The sequence below is a fragment of the Ochlerotatus camptorhynchus genome, unplaced genomic scaffold (genome assembly GCF_037179485.1).
Source record: "Ochlerotatus camptorhynchus isolate MF236.1 unplaced genomic scaffold, CSIRO-AGI_Acam_v1.1 ptg000196l, whole genome shotgun sequence".
NCBI lineage: Eukaryota > Metazoa > Arthropoda > Insecta > Diptera > Culicidae > Ochlerotatus > Ochlerotatus camptorhynchus.
The window spans coordinates 3,801,104-3,827,102 of record NW_027040686.1 but is presented as its reverse complement, the minus strand read 5'-3'; the positions used below and the strand labels follow the sequence as shown (position 1 = coordinate 3,827,102).

Genomic DNA, 25,999 nt, shown 5'->3' with positions numbered 1-25,999 from the left:
TGTAGCCTTGTTATTTCTGAGCAACTTTGTTAAAGAAATGTTTTTTCCATCTCATAACGCTTTAATTTTAGAGTGATTTTTCTGAATTTAACAGGGTGCTCCTGAAAAAAAAAAAGTTTTTTAGTGCTAACTTTTTAATAAATATTCCTCATGAAAGTTACCTCGAAAGACTTCTGAAGCTAGCTGAGGCGCATGTTTTGCTATAAAAACATTGAAGAGAGCTTCCAGGCCAGCAGCAAAAACAAAATTCGAGCCGGGTTATGGTTGATATGGTCAATCAAGCACTTTCTTGCTAAAAAATGGCCATTTTAAAACTCGCAATTTGAGATTTAACACCAAATCAGAACTCTATAAAGTCACTTTCAACCAAAATGACGTCTAAGACAAAGTTTTAGGAAAAAATATTTCTTTTTCACGAATTAAATTGTTTGGCAAATACTAAGATAGATTTTTAGGAGAAGTTCCAGTTAAATATGAGGAAAAATGCAATGGAAATGATTCAGATACATTTGAAGCAAGTTTCAGGACAGAATCTATCATTAACATTTTAAATGGTATGTAGCGTTTCAAGCGATACATTTCAGTGCTAACTACGGAGGTAAATTAACGAAATGTCTGGAGAAGTAAAAATGAAAATTTTTACGTGGTCTAGCTCTTCAGTAGCTGTCCAGTGATTTAACCAGTTACCGAAGGCTGTGCATAATTTTGATGGTAGATTTGAAGCACATCATGTGGCCAATAGTGTAAGTCAAAGAACATTCCAAATCTCATTCAAGACATGTTTTCAAATCCTGGATACAGAATTCAAAAGATTAATTGATTCTGAACTTTGTTCACTGCTTTCATAAATAAATTGGATTCAGAAATCATCGAATTTATTCATTACCCGATTTAATTGATAACTACGCCTAGAGACCAGTGTCTGTTTTTATGATTTACCAACACACGCAAGGAGTAGCGCTTCAACCCAATGTAGGTGAATTGTGTTTGTTTTAAAAATCATCGCCATCACATACCAAGAGCCACATGTGAAAAGGCCATACAAACTTTTTGTAATCAAACCTTCTTATGCATTTTTCTCACCACCCATTCGACACCAACGTAAACCATCAACATCACCGGGTAGGGAAAACTTTCCCCTTCCCGGTGATGCTGTTGAATTGCGTGGGCGACCCTCGGTTGGCGAGAAAAGGGCCTACAAAGGTTTGTTTACAAAAACTTGTATGCCCTTTTCACATGTGGCTCTTGATACGAGTGAAATGAACAAATGAGTTCACTATACATCAACGAATACGCGTTTGTTGATATTCACCACTGCTTGATTGGCCAACCCAAAATTGTCAAAATCAGAAGCGAACCTTAAAAGCGGAATAATCCAATTCATTTTGGGCGTAATTATTATTTTGAACACTTATACGACATGCTCTTCAGCGCTACTTTTGTGTAAAATGAATATAATCATATCAAGACCAACAATTGAAATGGCCTTAACTCCATTTTGTAAACAAACCTTGTAAGGCCATTTTCTCCCGAACCGAAACCTTCATTCACAAACCTAAACCACAATCGGGTAGAGGAGAATTTTCCCTACCTGCTCATTATGTTGGTTTACCTTTGCGGACTTCGGTTCTCGAGAAAATGGCCTTACAAGGTTTGTTTACAAAATGGAGTTAAGGCTATTTCAATTGTTGGTCTTGATATTGCATTTGATCCTCAAAATCATCTCCACCAAGCTGAAAACGAATGAAGAAAATCAAATGTTTACTTCGATCAGCGTTGCCAGATTGTTTTAAAGCCTATCGGTGTCAAAGGTATTAAAAAATCGGTATTTACCGGTTTTTTTCTATTTATTTAATTTTATATTTTGCCGTTTTTGAAAGCGAAAATTTAAACGATGGTGACGACTGGAATTTCAGGGGAATTTCTTTGTTTGGCACTCCATTTTTTTTTAGTTTTATTTTTAAAACTATCGTTGTCCTCAAGTGTTAATCAAAATTGTGACCAAGCAGTGTTTTTTTTTTCAATTAAATATCATTTAATGAAACCAAAGTATGGAAAATCAGCCACAACAACGACAAACAATATTTTCCCTTGAAAAAAGCCACAACCCATGGCCGAAATGTCCGGCAGATTACATCGTAGTCGTTGCAGTGTTTTAAGACTGAGAAAGCCGTTAATCAAAGCAAAAATTTTGAACTATGATCGGAAAATTCCGGAAGAAACTCCGGGGAATGTTTGAATTAGCTTCTGAATGGAGCTGAAAAAAACATTCAGAGAAAGACGAAAGATGCTCCCTTGAATAAAGTTCGGTAAAAGCTGGAAAAACATCCGGGAAACTCGAACACACAATTGCAATTGAGGCAAAATTTTAAATAAACTATAGGAAAAAATCGGATGTCACATCCAAAGGAAGCCCGAAAAGTTTCGGAAACCGGAAGTAAATTTCCAGAATTAGCCATATCCAGGGAAAGCCAGAAGAAGCTCGGAAAAACCTTCCAATAGAAGTCGATCAAAAAAACCTTTGACTTATGGTTAAACTTCCAGAAGAAGACGAATGAAATTTCTGGGAGAATTAATTGAAATTCCTGGAGAAGACGACAGAAACTTCCTGGAGACGCTAACAGAAACTTCTTAAGGTAGACTGGAAGAAACATCTGAAGAAAGTCGGAAGCCAGAGCGCTTACGGAACAGTCGAAAGAAACCTTGGATGTACCTGGGAATGTTCTAATGATCCAGAAAATTTTCCTGATATTCATAAAGCATCCTCGAAGACTCCGCAATTTCTCTGAAGGTTTCGGAACATTCCTGAAATATTCCAAAATTCCTCGACATTCCTTAAAAGTTCTTGTAATTGTCCTGAAATAAGGGGCTGTTTTGGAGTTCTCTGGCCATGCTCAAAGCGCTCGGAACTTCCCTGATTATAATAAGGCTACCGGAATATCTCTAATCATCTTTGAAGGTCTCTGGACTTTCTTGAAGATTACGAAATCATCTAAGTGTTCTCACAATTTTCTTGAATTTTAAAGCATTAAAGTTACCTGATCTTCACGATTTTTTTAATTTTTAAAAGTTTTCGACACTGCCATTACAAGGCATAGAACTTCCCATAAAATGTTCTCAAAATGTTCTAATGTTCAGGTAACTTCCCTTACGTTTCCTCAATTTGCATGAGCCCCTCAGGACATTGCTGAAGTTTTCGGAAATTGCCTGAGTTTCTCGGAACTCCTTTATGATTTCAGCAATTTCATTGAAATTAATTGATCTGTCCTGATGTTCTCTGAGCTTCACTACAGTCCATGAAGACCATTAAATTTCCCTGAAGTTCTTTGGACTTGTGAAGTTTCCAAAATATTTATGATGTTTCCTGCAGTTCACTGGACTTTTCTAAAATTTCCGGGTTTTCGAATATTAACAGAAGTTAATGAAACTGTCTTTAATTTATCGAAAGCCATCGAATATTTTTTGATTGATGGGTAGCCAAAATCGGTGAGGAAATGCAAACATTAGTCGAAAGAGTATCAAGCATAAGGCATCTTTAGAGAAGATTGTTTAGAAATATAAAGGCTCAAAAAATATAAGTTATTAAAAAAGAAACAAGTCTCTAACAAACATTTTCTCCGAAATTCATGCGTGGGCAGTCAATAATAAATTTGATTATTTAAAAATAAATCGGTATAAATCGATATAAAATCTCAAATATCGGTATTCTGAGGAATCTTATCTGTATATCGGTATCTAGTTCGGAAATCGGTATAAATACCGATAAATCGGTATATCTGGCAACGCTGACTTCGATACTCAGAGGTTGCCTTGATCAAGAGAATGTTGTCGAAATTCAAATTCATGCATGTAGTTGGTCTATCTGGTAAGGTTGTCATTTTAACCTATGTTGAGGTAGAAGAAATGATTTTTTATCAGCACTACTAGAGGCATACATTGTCACCTTATTATCTAGTGCTGTAAAGTTAACTGGATGTAATTCTCTTCAAACATTTGACTGAAAATGAATCCAAAGCTCCAACCCTGATGTAATACCCCGCTCGGTTGTAACACTACACGTTAAGTTCCTATGGTCCAAGCGACCCCGAGCACAATGCAACTGAACACAGTGGTCACTGGTACTCGCTCCACCGTCCCCTAGCACTCCTCTTCCAAAGCTGACACCGACACGCCAAAACTCATCACGATGTTAGAATTTGTAATGAAAATGTTAATTTACCCTAAACCCGAAAACATCATTTAAAATACATTCGTCGGCAGTTGCTGCTGCTGTTAGACACACACCCCGCCCTTCCTCGACTGAACATCCGGAGGCTCCTCGTGGCCAGGTTAAAGTGCATTTCATGCACATTCGCCGAATTGCGTAGTAGCGGTCTGTGGAGGCAAGTTGGAATGGCAATTACTGTTGGATGAGGGCCGGGACGAGAACATTCGTCGATGACCAATTCCAATTGGTAATTGCCGGCGCAAAGTAATGACTAAATTTGCATTATCGATTTTCTCCGTACGAGGAGGCGCGGGAGGAATTTGGTTCGGTAGAAGCAATAGAGAAGCAGTTGGCTAGAGAGAGTGGATTAGCCCGCAGCTTCGAACATCACAATCGTGTTGTGTGTGTGTGTGTGTGTGTGCGTGGGCGGAATGTGCTGAAGGGGATGAAACTGGTGTTGGTTTCAGGGAATGCTTTTGCGAGGTAGACAGTATCGGATTGCACAAATATTGCCCAACTGGTTGCGGCGAAGCAAGAAGAAGGAGGCTAAATGTAGGGGCACAGGTTAAGCACTTTTCCAAACATAAAGCTGAAATAGCGATAAATAATAGATAGGATTTGGCTGGGAATGAGGATTGCTATTTGAACAGGGAATGCGTGCGGAAAAATCACTGCTTGTTCACAGTAAGTAAGCTTAGCAGCGATGAAGAGCCATTGGGAATGGGTGTATAATGGAGAATATTTGGATCTGGGAAACTGGCGGTAGTGACGTGGGTATTTTAACGGAAAATGAGACCAAATCGATTCAAATGGAACATTGCATTTTGATGTGTCGGGTAAATTATCTGGAGAGAAGTGGTTAGGAATTCGTCACATTTATACTTCAGTGCTTTACAGCAGCGGATTCTTCTATTTTACCCATACTTATTGAAAGTCATGAAAGTGATAACATAATTACAGCATAGTAGAGAAAATCACAGTCGATTGTTGAACAGATAGCAATTTGACAGTAAATGTAAAGTTAAATATTGAAATCATTTTTAACAGCGTGTCATCAAACCAAAAAACATAAAATATTGAACTAGGTTTTCAATGAAATTTACTTTATTGACATCTTCTGATAAGGTTCCAAGTGTAAGACGAACAAAACAAAAACAGACACAACAGAGAAAGAAGAGTTTAATAAGAATTGATTTATCTAAAAGGAGACAATCTCTGAACTACGAAGGGCGATTAACTTTAAAGAGAAGACCTTGAGGTCAGGCAGCACGCCAAGCGCATTTCTGTATGTGTTTGTGCATACAATCCATGCGGATTTCGGTGGTGGTGGTGATGACAGATGTCGACAGGTGACTCAGGAGGACGACGTCGAAGGGCCCATCAGACCGTAGTCGCCGACCAGAATTCGATTTTCGGGCAATACATGACCCATTACGCCTGTTTTGCGGGTTGAAGCCGGGTGCCAAGTGCGAACGAAAAAGAAAGAGAAAAGAAAATAAAACAAAACAAAGTAAGAAAACAAATTATAATAAAGATCAAAACGAGAAAGAGAATTTTGAAAATTGTAAGGAAGAACGAATGTGGGGAGTAAGGTTAGGGGTGGGTTCATTGTTAGAACAGAATGATAGGGGAGAAGGAGGAATGCAAACAGTGGATCATATTTCAATCAAATCCCAGTGGAAGTCGAAAATCAACATTTTCCCGGACATCTGTTCGTATGATAGGCTCCATCGAGTCGAGGACTCGGACAAGAGTGTCGTCCTCATTCGACTCAATGAACCCGTCGGAAACGTTCTCAGTTGAGGGTGAAAAAAAAGGAAGTCATACCACCATGTCACCACAGGAGCGTGCGCCAGATCAAATTTTCGCACGGTAATATTGGCACGCACACACACATGGAAAGACAAAATGCGAAAACAATCATCGTCAATACTTCAGTGGAGCAGAAAGCAATTGTTGACTCATTGCCTCGTACGTCGAGCAGTTCCGAAGTTGTGGCCTCCACGGTTGGTGGCGGCGTGTGCAGTTGACCGTTCGCACCACAGCTACCGACCTAGGATCGAGGACCGAACGTTCAGGAGATGAATGGAGAAATGACCAAATCGGGGATGAAAAGAGCTGAGGCGTAGAGGAGGCATTCCCGTATCCTACGAGCACTTGTTTGTTTTATTTATTCATGAATGTATACATGTACCAGGGTGCTTTGGTTGGAGCGAGAAAAGACGAGGAGGTAGAGAGAGCGATAGGGAAACAGGGAAAACGTGCTGGATTCTTTCTGGTAATGTGCTTTCTGGCTTCGTGTGCAATTTTTCGCCCGTCTCGTTAGTTTGTGGCAACGGTGGACGTTGGAATGTGCAGGACTGTGGGAGTTTTCGGTGGAAAATTCAATGCATTTTCAGTTTTCTATTTTCTAAAGGTCCGTTTCCAAATGGTTGAAGATTGAATATTGATCAATTTTCAAATGGACAGGTTTACAACATTTAATTGGTTAAATTATCAGTCAAGATCAGTCACATTTTCAAGTGTCCAATTTAAAATTGGTTTATTTTTTGGTTTGCATTTGGAATTCTTAAGTTTTTCAATTTTCAAAGGTCCAGTATTGAATTGTCCAATTTTATTGCATTTGAAACGGTACATCTTTCAGTTGTTCAATTTTAAATCGTCTATTTTTTATTTTATAAATCCAATTTACAATTTACAATTTACAATTTTCGTCCAATGATGAACTTTATGTTTTATGTTTCCAATCGTAAAGGGATATTGCAAATTACAATTTCTTCCGTCATCCACTTTCCAAATTTTAAATTTCATTCCAATCGTCTTAATTCAAATTGCCAATTTCATATCACCAGATGTACGGTCATTATTTTGAGATGGGTCAATTCCATACCGTTCAGTTTCTAATCGTGAACTTTCTAATCATCCAATTGACAATCGTTCAATTGACAATCGTTCAATTGGCAATCGTCCAATTGGCAATCGTCCAATTGGCAATCGTCCAATTGGCAATCGTCCAATTGGCAATCGTCCAATTGGCAATCGTCCAATTGGCAACCGTCCAATTGGCAATCGTCCAATTGGCAATCGGCAATCGTCCAATTGGCAATCGTTCAATTGGCAATCGTCCAACTGGCAATCGTCCAACTGGCAATCGTCCAACTGGCAATCGTCCAACTGGCAATCGTCCAACTGGCAATCGTCCAACTGGCAATCGTCGAATTAGCAACCGTCCAATTGGCATTCGTCTAGTTGTCAATCGATTAATTGTCAACAGCCCAATTTGCAATCGTTTGGGTTCCATTAGTTCAATTTCCAACCGTTCAATTTTCAGCTGTCCATTTTCGAACCATCCATTTTCGAGTATTCCAATTTCCAACCATGCTTTTGACATCGACCAATTTGCAATATTCATTCGTTCAATATTCATTCGTTCAATTTTCAATCGACAAATTTCCAATCATTCAATTTCATACATCCAATTTCTAATGGTCTAATTGTCATCCATTCAATTTCCAATAATCCTATTAACAACCGTTCAATTTAACGGAGATCAATTTTTAATCCACCAATATAACATCCATGGATTTTCCATCTTCCAATTTAACATCAAACAATTTTAAACAGACCTATTTTACATTGACCAATTTGCAATTGTTCATCCAATTATCAATCGACCAAATTTCTAATCATTCATTTTCCATCCGTCCAATTTTCAACCATCTATCAATCAGCCATTTTCAAATAGTCCAATGTCACCTTGTCCAATTTTCAACTGTCCAATTTTCAACTGTCCAATTTTCAACTGTCCAATTTTCAACTGTCCAATTTTCAACTGTCCAATTTTCAACTGTCCAATTTTCAACTGTCCAATTTTCAACTGTCCAATTTTCAACTGTCCAATTTTCAACTGTTCAATTTTCAACTGTCCAATTTCCAACATTCCAATTTTATTTTGACTTCAACCATTGAAATCGTTCAATTTTCAGTGAAATATTTTTCAATCGATCAAATTTCATATCATCCAATTCCCAATGGTCTAGTTTTCAGTCATCCAATTTCGAATAATCCAATTTCCAACCGTCCAATTTAACAGCGATCAATTTTGAATCGACTAATTTTTACATCAATCAATTTTCCATCGACCAGTTTTACATCAAACAATTTAACATCAAACAGTTTTACATAGACCAATTTGCAATCGTCCGATTTGCAACCATTTGCAATTGGCCTATTTCCAACTGTCCAATTTATATCATTCAAATTCTCTACCATCCTTTTGAAATCGACCAATTTGAAATCGTTCAACTTTGAGTCATCCAATTTTCAATTGACGACATTAAAATCGTTGAATTTAATGTCATCCAATTTCTTAACGTCCATTTTCACATCAACCAATTTGTTCATCCTATTTTCAACTGAATTTTTGACATCGGCTTATTTGAAATCATTAAACTTTTTGAAATTAAATTTAAAAAAACGACCAATTTCAAATCCAAACTTCCAATCATCAAATTTCCAATGGTTCAATTTCCAATTGTCCTATTGATGTTAACCAATATGCAATCGCTTTAATTTCATTTTCCAATCGTCCAATTTCGTATAAGTAAATTGGGATTGAACCCAGGCCTGCTGGGGTGAGAGATAATCACGCCTACCACTACACCACAGGCGCGGCTGATTTCTGAATTTTTGATTTTTTAGTTTTCTGATCTTCCAATTTGCTGATTTTCTGATTATCTGATTATCTGATATTCGATTTCCTCATTTTCTGATATTCTGCGTGCCTGATTTTCTGAATATGTGTTTTCTGATATTCTGATTTTATGAATTTCAGATTTCAGGAGCTCTTGATATTCAGATCCTAAGATTTTCGGATTTACAGATTTTTTATGTTTTGATTTTCTGTCTTTATAATTTTCTAATTTTCTGATTTTCCAATGATTTGATTTTCTGATTTAATGATTTTCTGATTACCTGACTTTCGGATTATCTGCATTTTTAATTTTCTAGTTTTTCTGATTTTCTGCTTTTCTGCTTTTCTGCTTTTTTGCTTTTCTGCTTTTCTGCTTTTCTGATATTTTTTCCGATTCATTGATCTTCTGAATTGAAGATTATCGGACTTTTGATTTTCTGATTTTATGATTTTTTGATTTTCTTCTTTTCTGAATTTCAGGTTTTCTGATTTTCGGATTTAATGATTTACTTGCTCTCTGTATTTTTGTTTTCTTTTTAATGATTTTATAAATTCCTGAATTTCTGATTTTTACATGTTTTCATTAACTGATTTTTAATGATGTGAATTTCTGGTCTTCTGATTTAATGATTTGCTTATTTTCTGATTTTCTGATTTTCTGATTTTCTGATTTTCTGATTTTCTGATTTTCTGATTTTCTGATTTTCTGATTTTCTGATTTTCTGATTTTCTGATTTTCTGATTTTCTGATTTTCTGATTTTCTGATTTTCTGATTTTCTGATTTTCTGATTTTCTGATTTTCTGATTTTCTGATTTTCTGATTTTCTGATTTTCTGATTTTCTGATTTTCTGATTTTCTGATTTTCTGATTTTCTGATTTTCTGATTTCCTGATTTTCTGATTTTCTGTCGTCCTGGTTTACAAATTTTCTGATTTTGTGATTTTCTGATTTTCTGATTTTCTGATTATCAGAATTTCTGATTTTCTGATTTTGTGATTTTCTGATTTTCTGATTATCAGAATTTCTGATTTTCTGATTTTCTGATTTTCTGATTTTCTGATTTTCTGATTTTCTGATTTTCTGATTTTCTGATTTTCTGATTTTCTGATTTTCTGATTTTCTGATTTTCTGATTTTCTGATTTTCTGATTTTCTGATTTTCTGATTTTCTGATTTTCTGATTTTCTGATTTTCTGATTTTCTGATTTTCTGATTTCCTGATTTTCTGATTTTCTGATTTTCTGATTTTCTGATTTTCTGATTTTCTGATTTTCTGATTTTCTGATTTTCTGATTTTCTGGTTTTCTGATTTTCTGATTTTCTGATTTTCTGATTTTCTGATTTTCTGATTTTCTGATTTTCTGATTTTCTGATTTTCTGATTTTCTGATTTTCTGATTTTCTGATTTTCTGATTTTCTGATTTTCTGATTTTCTGATTTTCTGATTTTCTGATTTTCGGAGTTTATTCCAATGTTCCAATGTTGTTTTGCTTTTTTCTTATTTTCTGTTTTCCTGAATTAAGATTTTATGATTTTCCGATATTCTGATTATCTTATTTTTGGGTTTCTGGTTTTCTGATTTTATGATTTTGTGATCTGATTGTCTGAATTTCTGATCATCAGATTTCTGATTTTCTAATGTTCTGTCCCTTCAATCAGCTCATTTTCTGATTTTCTGTTTTTTTTTTTTACATTCTGAATTCTTGTACTTCTGATAATCTGTTTTCCTGATTTTCTGTATTAGTTTTTTCTGATATTATGATTTTATGAATTTCTGACTTTCTGATTTTTAGATTTTCTGATTTACTGTTTTTCTATGTTCTGATTTTCTGATATGCCGGTATCCTGATAGTTTGATCTTCTAATTTTCTGATTTTCAAATTCTGTGATTAGGGCAAACGCTCCTATAGATTCGGTGAGTTAGAAGCGTTAGGTTCCTATAGTTGTGTATTGAGTCTCCATGCACAACTAAAGGAACCTAACGCTTCTAACGTACCGCAACTATAAGAGCGTTTCCCCTAAGTGATTTTCTGATTTAATGATTTTAAAATTTACTGATTTTCTGATTTTACAATATTCCGATATTCAGATTTTCTGACCACTTTTCTACTAACCATATAACCACAGTCCACTGCTCTGCTTTTATCCTGTGCGGTAAATTCCACTTCTCGAGAAAAAAGCAGCGTGGAAATATTTTGTTAGTACAAATGGCTGAACAAATGAATGCATTTACTTGCTAGTGGCGTTCTTGTTCGAGTGCTCTCTGTATTACCATTTTTCTGAATAAACACAGCACGATACCGGTTCGCTACGGCTCATTCCGACACTGACTGTTAGTTGAATTTAGCTGTGTTGGAATCCAACAGTGCGATTTTTCACTGCTCACCAGGTTGGTTCTTCTGATCCTGTTGGTACTCATCAGCTGTGCAGCTGAACCGGTTGGAAGCAGTCAACGTGCTACAATGCAGAAAAGGATGCTGAGGGGGGGGGGGGGGACCTCGTACATACGAACCCAACGCCCATTCGAGATGAACGCACAAAAAACCGGCTGCTGAAAAAAGATACTTGATATCTTTATGTTTGGCCTCCGTTCATCTTGGCACGGTATGTTTGAGCCTCTGCCGCCATGAACGCATCCAGCGAGATAAGCTCGGCAAACGGCAACCGAAAAAAAAAAATTAAAACGGAAACATATGTAGATTATGCTTTTGGTATGTAAATTCGTGTTTTCCATGGTTCTTCGTCTGTTTAAGAGCTTTTTTTTCAAAGGAAATGCTCAGCAATGCTTGAGCCGGAATCGTTTGTGCTGGAAATGGAGTTGATTCTTTTCTGGTTTTTGGTACTTCCTTTCTGTACCGGAGAGACGAGTTCAGGTGGGAAGTTCAAAAGTCTCTTGCCAGTCAGCAGAAAGGAAACAAATCAACCACGAATAAGATGGATTTCCTGATCTTCCCAGATGTCAAGGTCTTGATAGGTTTGACGGGTGACAAACAATTGTGAGTTGGATGCCGTCTATGATTCAAACCATTATTTCATCGCCTTGAATCAACCTTACTACATTTGCTACATACATCCTTCTAAACACGTTTGCGCCTCTATTATTTCAAGATGAGGGTAGGAGGAGGCCACTTGTCCTTCTGAAACCGTTGACCAAGTTGTTGGCATTGACAAACAAACTCCATAATTCTGATAAGTTATAACTTCATCATCCATGCACTCTTGCTCACCGACCAACGGAAGTTCCGTACTACAAAATTATACCAACAAACCGAAGGTAATTACTCAATTAGTTTATCTGATCGAAATTAAAACAAACACTCTCAGGAGAACACTTAGCAGCCGCACCTCCATGCAGCTTGCCACCAATTCATAGAGCAGTGTAGTTATGGAGAACTGCTGCACGTGATCATCGCGTCCCCGTGGCCAGCGAAAAGAACAACGGTGTGAACTAGTTCGAATACAAACTTCCCCAGGGCAGGAGGGGAAAACGGTAGAGGGGATAGGCAAAAAACAAGCACGCTAACAACGTCTAATTAAAATGCAAATCCACATTGCCCGACGATTTGCCCCTTTCCACTCAACCAACGACGGGGGCCTTCCTTCTGCCTTTGGGGAGTATGAAAGCTTCCGGTCAATAGCTGAACGCTGAACGACGACGTCGTCGTCGTCGTGCCCAACCGTCAGACAATAAATCATATCGCCGGCCTGACCAGCCGGTCCGGTTATAAAAGGGCGAGAACACGACCACCAATTACTGTATACATACACGTAAATACCTAAACACATTCGAGCATTGTATCGAAAAAGGACGCGCTCCGTCGTCGTGGTTGTGGTCAATCGCGGCATTGTTGGATCCAGCCGGGGCCAGTAGCCTCCGTTTGGATCAAAAACACCATCGTTTAAATTTTATTACCCTCCAACATGTAAGAGCTGTACCTCCTGTGTTTGGCGTGGAGGCGAGGAGCGTGAGTGGAGATAGGTCAACATTTTGAGTTGAGTGTAAAGTGGTTTAAATCCCGAACATATCGCGCGAGAGGGGCCCATTTTCAAGCCCCGAAAGATGATAAGCCCGGCGGCCATTGGCACTTGGCTGAAGCTCTGGATGTCAGCCTACCAAAATGGCATGGCAGTAGAGTTTTCAGATGAGATAGAGACACTTGGGAGGAGATGTGATTCCTACATGAGTGGCGATTATTACAGACGCACACACACACACGCACACACACGTCTAGCGAGCCTCCCTTGCATCGTTCGGTTGGCTATCGTTTGGAGTCACCGGAGAAACGGTGAACAGCGCCCGCGAGCATATGTGCCTAATGGGATGCTTATGTTGTTGCTGCCTGTAGGATCGGAAGACAATTCATGTTTTGGAATGTTCATCGGTAAACGACGACGACGACAACGACGATGGCGGCTATTGGTTGGTTGGTGCAATGTTTATGAAAACAGAGCAATAGCGAGCACCGGGCATGTCGTCATTGTTCGGTGCCATGCACTATGGAGCGATTCGGCATGGAAACGATTGCGAGGAGGCAGTTATGGTTAATATCAGGGCCACGGGCAAAATGGAAGCACTTGTGATGATTTCTTTTCAAGTTGACTCGATGTGGACCTGTTGAGAGCGATTGCCGTAGATTGGTGGTTGGTTGGTTGGTTAGGAAGGAGGAGGTTGGAGCATGCGAATTGTGATATCATTGTCGAACTTATTCAGCTGTTGAATCAAAAAATGGTTGGAAAAAACCTGAAAATGCTTGAAATACTTCCAATGTACTCTGAAAGATTGTTTTGACTCCGAGATTTGGCCACGATATTAAATTAAGGCTGATTACAATATGCATTGCGAAACCGTCGACTTTACCATGAGAAAATCCAAATTATAGCATTATTTTAATTTTATTCGTAATTTTAACACGTGAAAATAGTACATCCTATACATTATTAATAAGACAAAAATTGTGACAAATTGTATCAAAATGGCCTACAATGGATTGAGGACAGTAATTAGTGGTCTTTAGCCTATTGTGGGCTACAAATGGTGAGTCGACAAACTGGAAGGAGTGTTGTCCCAACAGCTCTGGTCCTCACAAGTTCCTACCTCACGCTTCCACGGGTCAGCCGATGACAAAGACCGCCAGCAAAAGATGCTGGTAGCGTAGCCTGGGCAATGACACCACGATAAAAACATGGATCCGGATCGTGGTGATAGCAAAGTGAGGAGGTGCGAGCCTCGAGCGTCTGTTCACCATGGAGGTGCGGCTCAAACAGCGTCTGTCTCGGAGCGAGCGGCTGAATAAGAAATGCTGTATCACGTCAGCTACACCTAAGGTGATGTAGGTATCGCGACCCCGGTAAGGTAGCATACTGAAACCCCCAACATTACTCAGAAAAACGAAGAAAGAGAAAACAACGAACGGAATTTTCGGCAACCGACCCGGCAACGAAATAAGGACAATGAATGGAAACTCGGTACTTGGAATGTCAGAACCTTAAATGAACCTGGACGAGCGGGCCTTTTGGCTCGTGAACTGCAAAAAGTGAATGTGAGCGTAGCTGCTATTCAGGAAGTACGGTGGTCTAGATCCGGAGAACGTGAATTCCGGGCGGTGGATCCCATCGCCAACACTTCCTTCAAGTATCATATCTATCACAGCGGTGGCGATAGGGCAGAACATGGAGTAGGGTTCATAGTGATCGGGAAGCAGATGAAGCGTGTTATGCGGTGGAGACCGGTAAGCGACCGCATCTGTGTATTAAGGATTCGGGGCAAATTCTTCAACTACAGCCTGATCAACATCTATGCGCCAACCAACGATAAATCCGATGACGCGTTTTATGACAGTCTCGATAAAACTTATGATGAGTGCCCAAAACACGACGTGAAGATTGTAATCGGAGATGCAAATGCGCAGGTCGGGAGGGAAGATTTCTTTCGTCCAATCATTGGTACAGAGAGCCTACATACAGTAACCAATGATAACGGCCTGAAACTGATAAACTTCGCCGCTGCTAGAGGTATGGCCATCAGTAGCACCTACTTTGCACGCAAGAATATCCGAAAGCACACCTGGAGACACCCAAATGGCGAAACTTGCACCCAGATCGATCACATGTTGGTGGATGGCCGGCACTTCTCAGATGTCATTGATGTAAGGACTTTTAGGGGGCTTAACATTGACTCAGATCATTATCTTGTTGTCTGCAAAATTCGGGCGCGTCTATCGACCGTTACGAATTCAACGAACCGGAGATCGATGCGTTTCAATATCCATCGCTTGTCAGGAGAAGGTGTTGCTGCAGAGTACCGCCAGAAGCTTGATGAGCGGATTAGCGAAATCAACGTGAACGAGGACCTCAACAATCTGTGGAACACAATCCACGGAGCGGTGAACACAACAGCACAAGAAGTGATAGGTACAGCTCAAAGACGACCACGTAATGGCTGGTTTGATGAGGAGTGCCAGAGGTTGACGGATGAGAAGAACGTTGCCAGAAGCCGGATGCTAGTGTCTGGTACCCGGTTGAACAGAGAGCGGTACAAGGTAGCAAGGGCAGCTGAGAAACGAACCCACCGCAGAAAGAAAAGGCAATACGAAGAACGCGCGATTGCTGAGGCGCAAGAAAGTATGGAACAGAACGATATGCGAAGGTTCTACGCGACTGTCAATGGTGTGCGGAGTAAAACAGCGCCATCTCCCGCCATGTGCAATGACCTTGAGGGGAATTTGCTGACAGATAAAACAATGGTGGCTGCCAGGTGGAAAGAACATTTTGAGACATTGTTGAATGGAGAGAGTGAGGGAGTATCGAGGAACAGAGTAAACATCGCAGACGACGATCAAGCTGTGGAGCCTCCAACGCTAGACGAGGTTAAAAAGGCAATACGTGAGCTGAAAAACAATAAGGCTGCTGGGAAGGACGAGCTCCCGGCCGAACTTTTCAAACACGGAAGTGAGCAGCTGCATCAAGCAATCCACCGTATTCTAACGAAGATATGGGAGGACGAAGAACTGCCTGCTAGCTGGTTGGATGGCCTCATTTGCCCATTATTCAAAAAAGGGCACAGACTCGAGTGCGCCAATTATCGAGGAATAACTCTTCTGAATTCGGCGTACAAAATACTGTCACGCGTTCTGTTTAACAGATTGAGACCGCTTGAGGAGTCCTTCGTCGGTGAATACCAGGCTGGTTTTCGTGAGGGCCGATCAACGACGGATCAAATGTTTACCCTGCGTCAAATCCTTGATAAATTCCGGGAGTACAACTTGCAGACTCACCATCTGTTTATTGATTTCAAAGCAGCATACGATTCAGTGAAGAGAAATGAGCTTTGGCAGATTATGCTAGAACATGGTTTTCCGGCGAAACTAATTAGACTGATTCGCGCAACGCTAGATGGATCGAAATCAAGTGTAAGGGTTGCAGATGAGATTTCGACCTCGTTCGTGACCTTAGATGGATTGAAGCAGGGTGATGCACTTTCAAACTTACTGTTCAACATTGCTCTTGAAGGAGCGATTAGGAGAGCTGGTGTGCAGAGGAACGGTACCATCATCACACGATCGTACATGCTCCTTGCCTTTGCGGACGACATCGATATCATCGGAATTGACCGTAGAGCAGTGGAAGAGGCGTTTGTGCCTTTTAAGAGGGAGACGGCGAGGATTGGGCTCACGATAAGTTCTACCAAAACGAAGTACATGGTAGCCGGTAGACAGCGTGGGAGCAATAGTGGTGTTGGTAGTGTAGTGTTGTTAGATGGTGAACAATTTGAGGTAGTGGAAGAATTTGTGTATCTTGGAACACTAGTGACATGCGATAATGATGTTACCCGCGAGGTGAAGAGACGTATTGCAGCTGCAAACAGGGCCTTTAACGGATTACGTAGCCAGCTGAAGTCCCGTAGCCTGCAAACGAAAACGAAATTCGCTCTGTATAAGACGCTGATACTTCCGGTAGCCCTCTACGGCCACGAATCGTGGACGTTAAAAGAGTCTGACCGGAGAGTATTTGGTGTCTTCGAGCGTAAGGTGCTGCGAACAATACTCGGCGGTAAACAGGAGAATGGCATCTGGCGGCGTCGCATGAATCACGAGTTGTACCAAGTGTATAACGGTACGGATATAGTGAAGCTTATAAAACACGGCAGACTACGGTGGGCTGGGCATGCAGTGCGGATGCCGGAAGAACGACAAGCAAATATTATATTCAGCAGAGAACCCGGTAGAGGTCGTCGACTCCGGGGTAGACCTCGGACACGTTGGCTATTTGCAGTTGAGGAGGACATCAGGTCGCTAAACGTTCATGGCGACTGGAAGCGATTGGCTCAGGACCGAGTCCAATGGAGAAGAGTACTTCGTTCGGCGTTGAATCAACCTGGCGATTCGTAGCCCATCAAGTATCAAGTAAGTAGCCTATTGTCCAGTAACCAGAGCTGTCGCCAAAACATTTGAGCTAGTTAGTTGCATTAGAGCGCTAAAAAAAGCTAGTAAGTCTTCAACTAACCACGACCGCCTTTGAATACAGTTTAGGCTTTCATTACTGGGCGGTTTAAGGTGTGAGGCAAAGGGTTGGAAAAAGACACGTTGCAAATAATTAAGAACTAGATACGATCGAAACAATCAGCAGATACCTCGACAATTTTTTGTTTGTTTCTTTATTAAAGAGACTTTTAGTCTTAGGTCCTAGGCAGAGTGAAAATCAGACGAACAAAATATTCTGTTATTAATTTGGCTCGGTCACTCTGCAAGTCGTCTTAGGCTGGATCGTCTCTAACCTAGGCGGTAAAAAAGGACTGCGATCGAAAACCTTCCAGGATGTGATGGGATAATCTAGGTAACCTTTGAAGCCTTCGCAGACAGCGCGGGTGGCAATGTGCAGCTATGCATTGAGAGGAATGGAATGGAGACGACTTGGCATTCAGTCCTTAGCTTGAGTGGTAAGCTAAGTCTACGATTTTTCAAAGTTGGTTGGAAATGATACCTAACATGAAGCTTTTAAGAATGATATTTTATTGGCTATAGAATGGTTTGAAGAGGGTAGCACTTTTTTGCCTGTAGATTTGAAGAAATACATCCAAACTCCTCGTATCTTGTTAGAGTTAGCTAAAGAAGTGTGCGTTTGACTTTTTACTGTCGCATTAATGGCCCTTCGCTCATTTTCAACTTCTATTAAATTTTCATACTGCCGTACCCTAGCAGAACTATCTATCTACTCTCTTCAAACCAATCTCTAGCTAATAAATTATCACACTAAAAAGCTTCATGTAAGATAGCATTTCCAACCAACTCTGAAGTTAAATCAGGTTCTGTCATTTTAGATTTGAATTTATCCATAAAATTAGATAATTGAATCTCTCTACGCAAAGCAAAGGAAGAATTGTTTGTTATATGACGTCACATCTACGCTACGATCTACTTTTGTCGCAGGGAATGATTGTTGCGGCAATTCTTGCGACATTGAATTTATTTTGCTCGCTCTTCTTTTTTCCGTTACCCTGATGTATTTAAACGTGAAACTACGACTACTTATTTTTTGCACTTGTCGCATAGTACCCAAAATCCGTATTTATGATTGTGTCATGTTTTAGGCTTTTCGATCTATGCACCTTTGGTCCCTTCGACCTTTGGTTCCTTCGACCTTTGGTACCTTCGACCTTTGGTCACCGACAAACCGACATGACACTTAATTCTACCTTATGCCCGAAAATCGTGAACGGCTTATTTGAATGTGCAGTGATCCGAACTGTCAAAACCATTGAAGTTTTTGATCTAGATAAAAATTATTTGTCCAGAATAGATCAGACACGAACCAATTCATAACTTTTGCATGCGGGTTCATGGCTTAGCTAAATATTTCTTGCAAACACGGAGCCAGATGTCAGTAGTGTGCTTTGGTCAGAAACTTTATTGTTGTTGCTATAGTCATTCATGTTGGTTTGTCGGTGATTTGGTCCCTTCGACCTTTGGTCTGTTCGACCTTTGGTCTGTTCTACCTTTGGTACGTTCGACCTTTGGTCCGTTTGACATTTGGTTCATTCGACCTTTGGTCCGTGCAATCTTTGGTCCGTTCGACCTTTGGTCTGTTCGACCTTTGGTCTGTTCGACCTTTGGTCTGTTCGACCTTTGGTCTGTTCGACCTTTGGTCTGTTCGACCTTTGGTCTGTTCGACCTTTGGTCTGTTCGACCTTTGGTCTGTTCGACCTTTTATCTGTTCGACCTTTGGTCTGTTCGACCTTTGGTCTGTTCGACCTTTGGTCTGTTCGACCTTTGGTCTGTTCGACCTTTGGTCTGTTCGACCTTTGGTCTGTTCGACCTTTGGTCCGTTCGACCCAGCGTTTCCAGAATGTTTTAAAGTTTATCGGTATCAAAGGTTTTAAAAAATTGGTATTTGCTATTTTAATTAATTTAAAATTTGACAGCGAATATTTTTATCTTTTGGTCCGTGCAATCTTTGGTCCGTTCGACCTTTGGTCTGTTCGACCTTTGGTCTGTTCGACCTTTGGTCTGTTCGACCTTTGGTCTGTTCGACCTTTGGTCTGTTCGACCTTTGGTCTGTTCGACCTTTGGTCTGTTCGACCTTTGGTCTGTTCGACCTTTGGTCTGTTCGACCTTTGGTCTGTTCGACCTTTTATCTGTTCGACCTTTGATCCGTTCGATCTTTAGTCCGTTCGAACTTTGGTCCGTTCGAACTTTGGTCCGTTCGAACTTTGGTCCGTTCAACCTTTGGTCCGTTCAACCTTTGGTCCGTTCGACCCAGCGTTGCCAGAATGTTTTAAAGTTTATCGGTATCAAAGGTTTTAAAAAATCGGTATTTACTATTTTAATTAATTTAAAATTTGACAGCGAAAATTTTTATCTTTTGGACTATGATCGAAAAATTCCAGAAGAAAACTCCGGGGAATGTTTGAAATAGCTTCTGGAGGAAGCTGAAAACAACATCCAGAGAAAGAAGAAATAAGCTCTCCTGGAGGAAATTTGAGGAAAATTCTGTGAGAAGTTGGAAAATCATCCGCGAAACTTCCAAGACATAAATTCAGAAACTTCTGGCGAAAATTTAAAGAAACATTCAGAAAAAAAAATCAGATTTCGCATTCAAAAGAAGACAGAAAAGTTTCAAATATTGGAAATAAATTTCAGAAGAAGGCATTTACAGAAGAAGCCAGAAGGAGCTCGGAAAAACCTTCCACTAGAAGTCAAGAAACAAAAAAAAAAAAACCACTGGACAACATTCCACAACTAGATTAAAGAAATTTCTGGGAGAAGTTTAATTGAACTTCCTGGAGAAGACGGAAGAAACTTCCTAAGGTAGATTGGAAATAAAATTCTGGAGGAAGTCGAAAGCCAAAGCGCTAACGGAACAGTCAAAAAAAAACAAGGACATAATTTCGGAAGCAAGAGCTCTTGGGGGATGTTCTAATGATCAAAAAAAAAAATCCAAATGGTCAGAAAACATCCCTGAATACCCCGCAATGTCCCTGAAGTTTTTGGAACATTCCTGAAATGTACTTAGGAATATTCCATTTTCCCTCGGGCTGTTTTGGAGTGCTCTGATCATTTTTGAAATACTTGGAACTTCCCTGATTACACTAAGACTACCGCAATATCTCTTATAAACTTTGAAGGTCTCTTGACTCACTTGAAGATTACGAAATTTTTTAAGCGCTCTCACAATTTTCTTGATTTTATTGTAACATCAGCATTGAAGTTCACTGATCTTCCCGATTTTTCTACTTCTTAAAAGTTATAAAATGTTCTCACAATGTGCTTCCTAAAGCTCTCTCAGATCTCCTGAAACTAATGGAACTGTCCTGAAAACCATTACACTTTCCATTAGTTCTTTGGACTTGTGAAGTATCCAAAATCTAGATAAACATGTCAAAAGGTCCTATCTGCATTAATCGATTCGCTCCATCGACTCTCTCTTTCTTTAATAACTCAACTGCAAAACTTACCTCTGTAGTATTTGACGTTTTGGACGCTAGATAAGGACCTCCTTTATCAAACAATGTGGTAAAATTAGTGTGAAATATGTTCGCATAGCAGTGCTTATCAAAAGAGAAAGCCTATAAAGAGAATCGATCAAAGCAGATAGAACCATTTGAAATGTTTAAGATGTTTTCTAAATTTCACTGGAGTTCGCTGGACCGGGTCTTAGAATTTTAACAGAAGTTATTGAAACATTCTTCAATTTATCGAAACTCACTCAAAAGTCTGGACATTTCTGAAGTGTCAGAGCTTCTTAAAAGTTCTTGCAGCTAGTGTGAATCCGCAATCAAAATCTGGAAGCATCCCTGAAGTTCCGGGAAAGTTGAAAAAACTGGTGGGAAAAGATGGAAGAACCATTCGAGCGTAGGTTGAAGAAAATTCCAAGGGAAGTCGAAATAAATTTCCGAGAGGAATCGTAAAATAATTAACGATGTAAGGTGGAAGATAATTCAGGAAGTTGAATAATGTTTATAAAGTATTTCCCGATTCCTCTAGAATTACAAGAAAGGGCCATCGACTGTTTATCGATTCATGGGTAGCCAAAAACAGTGAGGAAATTGAAACTTTAATCGAAAGAGTATCCATAAGACATTTTGAAGGATGATTTTGTTTTAAATTTGAAAGGCTCAAAAAATTTGAGGTATTCAAAAAGATACAAGTCTCTCACAATAATTTTCTTCAAAATTTGAGCGCGGGCAGGCAATAATCATTTTGATTATTTAATAAAATCGGTACAAATTCTCAAAAATCGGTATTCTGAGGAACCTTATCTGTAAATCGGTATCTAGTTTGGAAATCGGTATAAATACCGATAAATCGGTATATCTGGCAACGTTGGTTCGACCTTTGGTCCGTTCGACCTTTGGTCCGTTCGACCTTTGGTCCGTTCGACCTTTGGTCCGTTCGACCTTTGGTTCGTTCGACCTTTGTTTCGTTCGACCTTTGGTTCGTTCGACCTTTGGTCCGTTCGACCTTTGGTTCCTTTGACCTTTGGTCCGTTCGACCTTTGGTCCGTTCGAATTTTGGTCCGTTCGACCTATGCTCCCTTCGACCTTCAATCCCATTCGACTTTTGATTATCTGTCTTTCGCCTTTTTGTCCCATAAAAGGTGGAAAGTGACAAAAGGTTGAAAGAACAAACGATCGATAGACAATCGAAAGGGCAAAATGTCAGAAGGCAAAAGAATTGAAGAATAGAAGATTGAAAGGACAAATGTTTGAAAAGGACATAACATCAAATCGAAATCGATTTTTTATGAAAGAGTATTTTGTATAGGAAGGGTATATTAAATAGATTGTTATTTTTTTAATATTTGATTCATCATTATAGTAATATGTATGACCTAAATGGACACAAAGTTATCTGAAAAGCAAATTTGATAGAACAAGCAAAAGTCAGTCCAGAACATTAACATTTTTGGTTCTTCGACCTTTTATCTCTTTTGACCTTTTGTCTTTCGACCTTTTGTCTTTTGACATTTTGTCTTTCAACCATTTGTCTTCCGACCTTCTGTCTTTCGACCATTTGTCTTTCGACCTTTTATCTTTCAACCTTTTGTTTTATAGCTTTCTCTATTGGATGTATGTAGAAAATTTATTGGGTCGGCAATCCATGGAACTTTTGATCCGTAGACAATTCTGAAAACTCCAAGTTCCAAGCAGACTGAGCGATGAAGAGTAGACATTGACATTGTTAGAACATTCTGTAATAAATCTTCAAAACCACAAGACATATTTTATTGAATCTCTACAGTCCAGAAGTGGAATAAAGCCATGCTGCTTTGAAGCCAAAAAACCTCTGCAGAATTGTAAACTCTCGAAAATCTGGAACGTTCAAGAGGAAATACTACTGTTGCTGCTACTGGTGAAGAGTATGGATCCGTTTGTATTTCAAGTTTCAAAGGCGAACTTTCTGGAGCAGGTATTGCCATTTCCAACGCAATGCATGCTGCTGCAACCGCTGTTCGTTCAGTTTCCCGACCGGTGTTGAATAGCATCGCTCATGGAGGTCGAGATCCAGTTCATGAATTGGTACAAGGAAATTCTGGAGCAGCACGAAATTTTCAATCGTCGGATGCACCGAATCAAGGTATTTTGTACTTCAACCAACAAAACGCTTGTGGAAGTTTCAAACCCGACGAAATTTCGATGATGCTGCCTTTCTTTGCTGGGGAAACAAACGAAAATGTGTACCATTTTGCAGCTGTACTGGGAATTTCAAGACGAGCGCTGATTGCGAACGATTTTGTCATGAATCTAGTGGTTATCAAAAATCTCAAAGACCTTTGGATCTGGTCTGGAAAAGGTGAATCATTTGCCGAGTATTGCAAATCAAAACGGATTCTGGGCCAGAAACTGAAAGAGAACTTGTGGAGTACATCGTTGAAGGCATTGAAGATCTAGTTTTGAAGAATCAAGCTCGAACGCAGAATTTTCGGACCGTTCTTGATGCTATTCAAGCATTTTGTATGATGAGAAGCGACGTTTCAACTAGTTCGAAGAGACCAAACAGATTTTTTTTCCTGCAATCAACTCGGACATGTATCTGCTATTTGAAGCCTCAAATCTAGGGATGCTGTTCATCGAAATGACGTCCATCGTAATCAAAAATCATGCTTGTTCAATGCTGTTGTTTAAGATTCATCTGACTTAGAAATTTCAAGAGAAGGACATGATGGACTGATAGATTTTTAATGTTCTTATAGTAATCACGTGTTGAAAATGTCGTTTAGTTGAAAAATCAAAAATTTCTAAATTTGAGCAAATCAAAAGTTATCGGAGTATTAGTGGGACAAGACTGAAGATTTTAGGAAATTATAGAAGCTCTGTAATCACTCAAATTAATGTTTTCAGAGGCACCAATTAGCAAAAGCGTTGAGTTGGAGTTGGAGAAGGTGACAGTCAGTATGTGCAGTCAGCGATAGCTCGCATTCGGAGATAGATTTTCATGTCGTCTGCGAACGACAGTCGTGGACCGTCAAGGACGAAATTGACGTCGTTGAAATACACAAGAAATATCAACGGGCCGAGGTGGCTACCTTGCGGAATACCCGGAGTAGCAGGGAACGAAGGAGATCGGCAGTCGTCGATTGCAACTTCCAACTGACGATCAGATAGATAGAATGCGAACCATCGTAGAAGACTGCTAGGCGGCTGATAGGTCAGTATAGATGACATCTGTTTGTCTGTCATACTCTCCGTAATGTACGAGGTGAGACACAGAAGCAGTGTTGGAAAAGTTCGCGATATTTCACGAAGTTCACCAAGGGAAAAGTTCGCGAGTCATAGTGAGTTTTCGCGAACTTTTCCATCACTGCACAGAAGGTTGGAAGTAGTCGACTGCCCTGCCATGAAACCAAGCTGGTCTTCGCTCAAGTGCTGCTTGAAGTGAGAGGCTAATGGTTCCATAACGACCAACTCGAACAGTCAATCCCTTATTATGCACTGGAAACATCTCAGCTGATTTCCAGCAGGAAGGAAACACCCCACTGGAGAGGGACATTTCAAACAGAAGGCAGAGAGGAGCCACCAGGCTATCGATGTGTTGCTTGAGAATAGTGGGGTCGATGTTGATAGCTGCCAAAGATTGACCAGACATTGGAACATTACTGGCTGCTAGAGAAACGTGCTCGTTAGGCTCATCCGAGAATACACTCGCAAACTTGGTTGAGAACAGACGGCAAATGTCCTGAGGGAATGAAGCTTCTTTGCCGTTCAATACCATAGTCGATGGAAGGCCAGACTCTTTTCGTTGCTCATTCACATAATTCCAAAAAGTTTTCGGGTGAGATCGAAGCTTCCTTTGAACATCTCGTTGATAACGCCGATAACATTGGCGACTGGTTCGTTGATACGCATGATTGATCCTCGCATAATGGTCCTTGAGTTGTAGGGTGTGGCACTTGGTGTATTTTCTAAGCGTGGCTCTTTTGGAAGACTTTAACATACGGAGTTCACTTGTTTGCCAAGGATGATGATTACCTTGTTTCGGAACTTTTTTTTTGGAACGTGTCGCTCAATGACGTAAGCCAAAATATGCGAGAGCGTTTGGGCAGCTACTTCGACATCGGCAGGGACGAGTATCCTGTGCAAGTCCAAATTCGAAACAAGTTTACTGTCGTGATCAGCATTTCGGAAATCGTAGGAGACCTCTAGGGGGGTGGAATGCCCTCAGGAATTTGGTTGCCCTCGAGTGCAATAACTAAAGAAGGATGGTGTGGAACAGTCTTTATCAACGGAGAAACAGCCATAGACAAATGCGGAGCAGTATTCTGAGCGGTGACGAAGCAAAGATCTAAGCTACGATTGTTCTCATTAACCACCTGGTTGATTTGCTTCAGGCTTACAGCTCCAGAGTGAAATGTAGAACGGTCGTGGCCCGGGTACAGGAATCCACAGTAAGATGATCGCCAAGAAATTTCCGGTAGATTGTGTTGCGCTAACATCTCCAAAAATCTATTTCTTCTGCATTTTTTCCCCAACTTTTCAATGAAGTGGACAGTCGAAATACTGTTCCATAAGCCCTCGGGCTTCCGACTATCTACAGAAGTTTCTTGCAATCTTTCTTAGGAAGTTTCTTCTAAGGCTGTACTCGAAAAAAATGCACTATTTTTATCCGTGTGTAACTTTTTTTTATCCGTGGGTAAAAATTGATGAAAATCTGGGTATAACTAGTTTAGAGTGAATTGTTTACATTTGCAAAATTTCATAACAATCGGTTCAGTGGTTATTGAGATGTCATCGAAAAAAGAAGAAAATCTCCGGAGAATTTTGCGCGCCGTCATGGAAAATCCGACTGCGACCATGAGATGGATCGGAAGACAACTGGGAATCACCCATACAACTGTGTCTCGGGTGGTAAAATCGTTTAAGGAGTCCCAGACGACCAAGCGGCGGGCTGGAAGTGGAAGAAAATCGAAACCAGCTGACCCTGTGAAGGCCCGGAAGGTGTTGGATTATTTCAAGTATAATCCGAACCTTTCGATTCACGACGCGGCTCTGAAGGCAAAGTGTTCCACCTGGTTCGTTCAGCAAACCATGAAACGAGCTGGGCTTCGTGTATTCAAGGTCCGGAAGGCACCGAACCAGCGTGATCAACAAAACACGGCGGCCAAA

The 25,999-nt window shown here is 40.1% G+C and overlaps 1 protein-coding gene across 5 annotated transcripts in view; it reads right to left on the bottom strand.

Moving 5' to 3' along the window:
* The window catches only part of Rbp6 (RNA-binding protein 6), a 1,960,266-nt gene that overhangs the window by 66,114 nt on the left and 1,868,153 nt on the right, over positions 1 to 25,999 (bottom strand). The window contains exon 13 of one of the 5 annotated variants that reach the window (XM_065223778.1): positions 5,358 to 5,644. The exons of the other annotated variants lie outside the window; for them this stretch is intronic. Within the exon in view, the coding sequence (XP_065079850.1) occupies positions 5,467 to 5,644 (178 nt within the window). The 3' untranslated portion in view covers positions 5,358 to 5,466. Of the gene's footprint in view, positions 1 to 5,357; positions 5,645 to 25,999 lie in introns of those variants that run through there. 5 annotated transcript variants of the gene reach the window in all.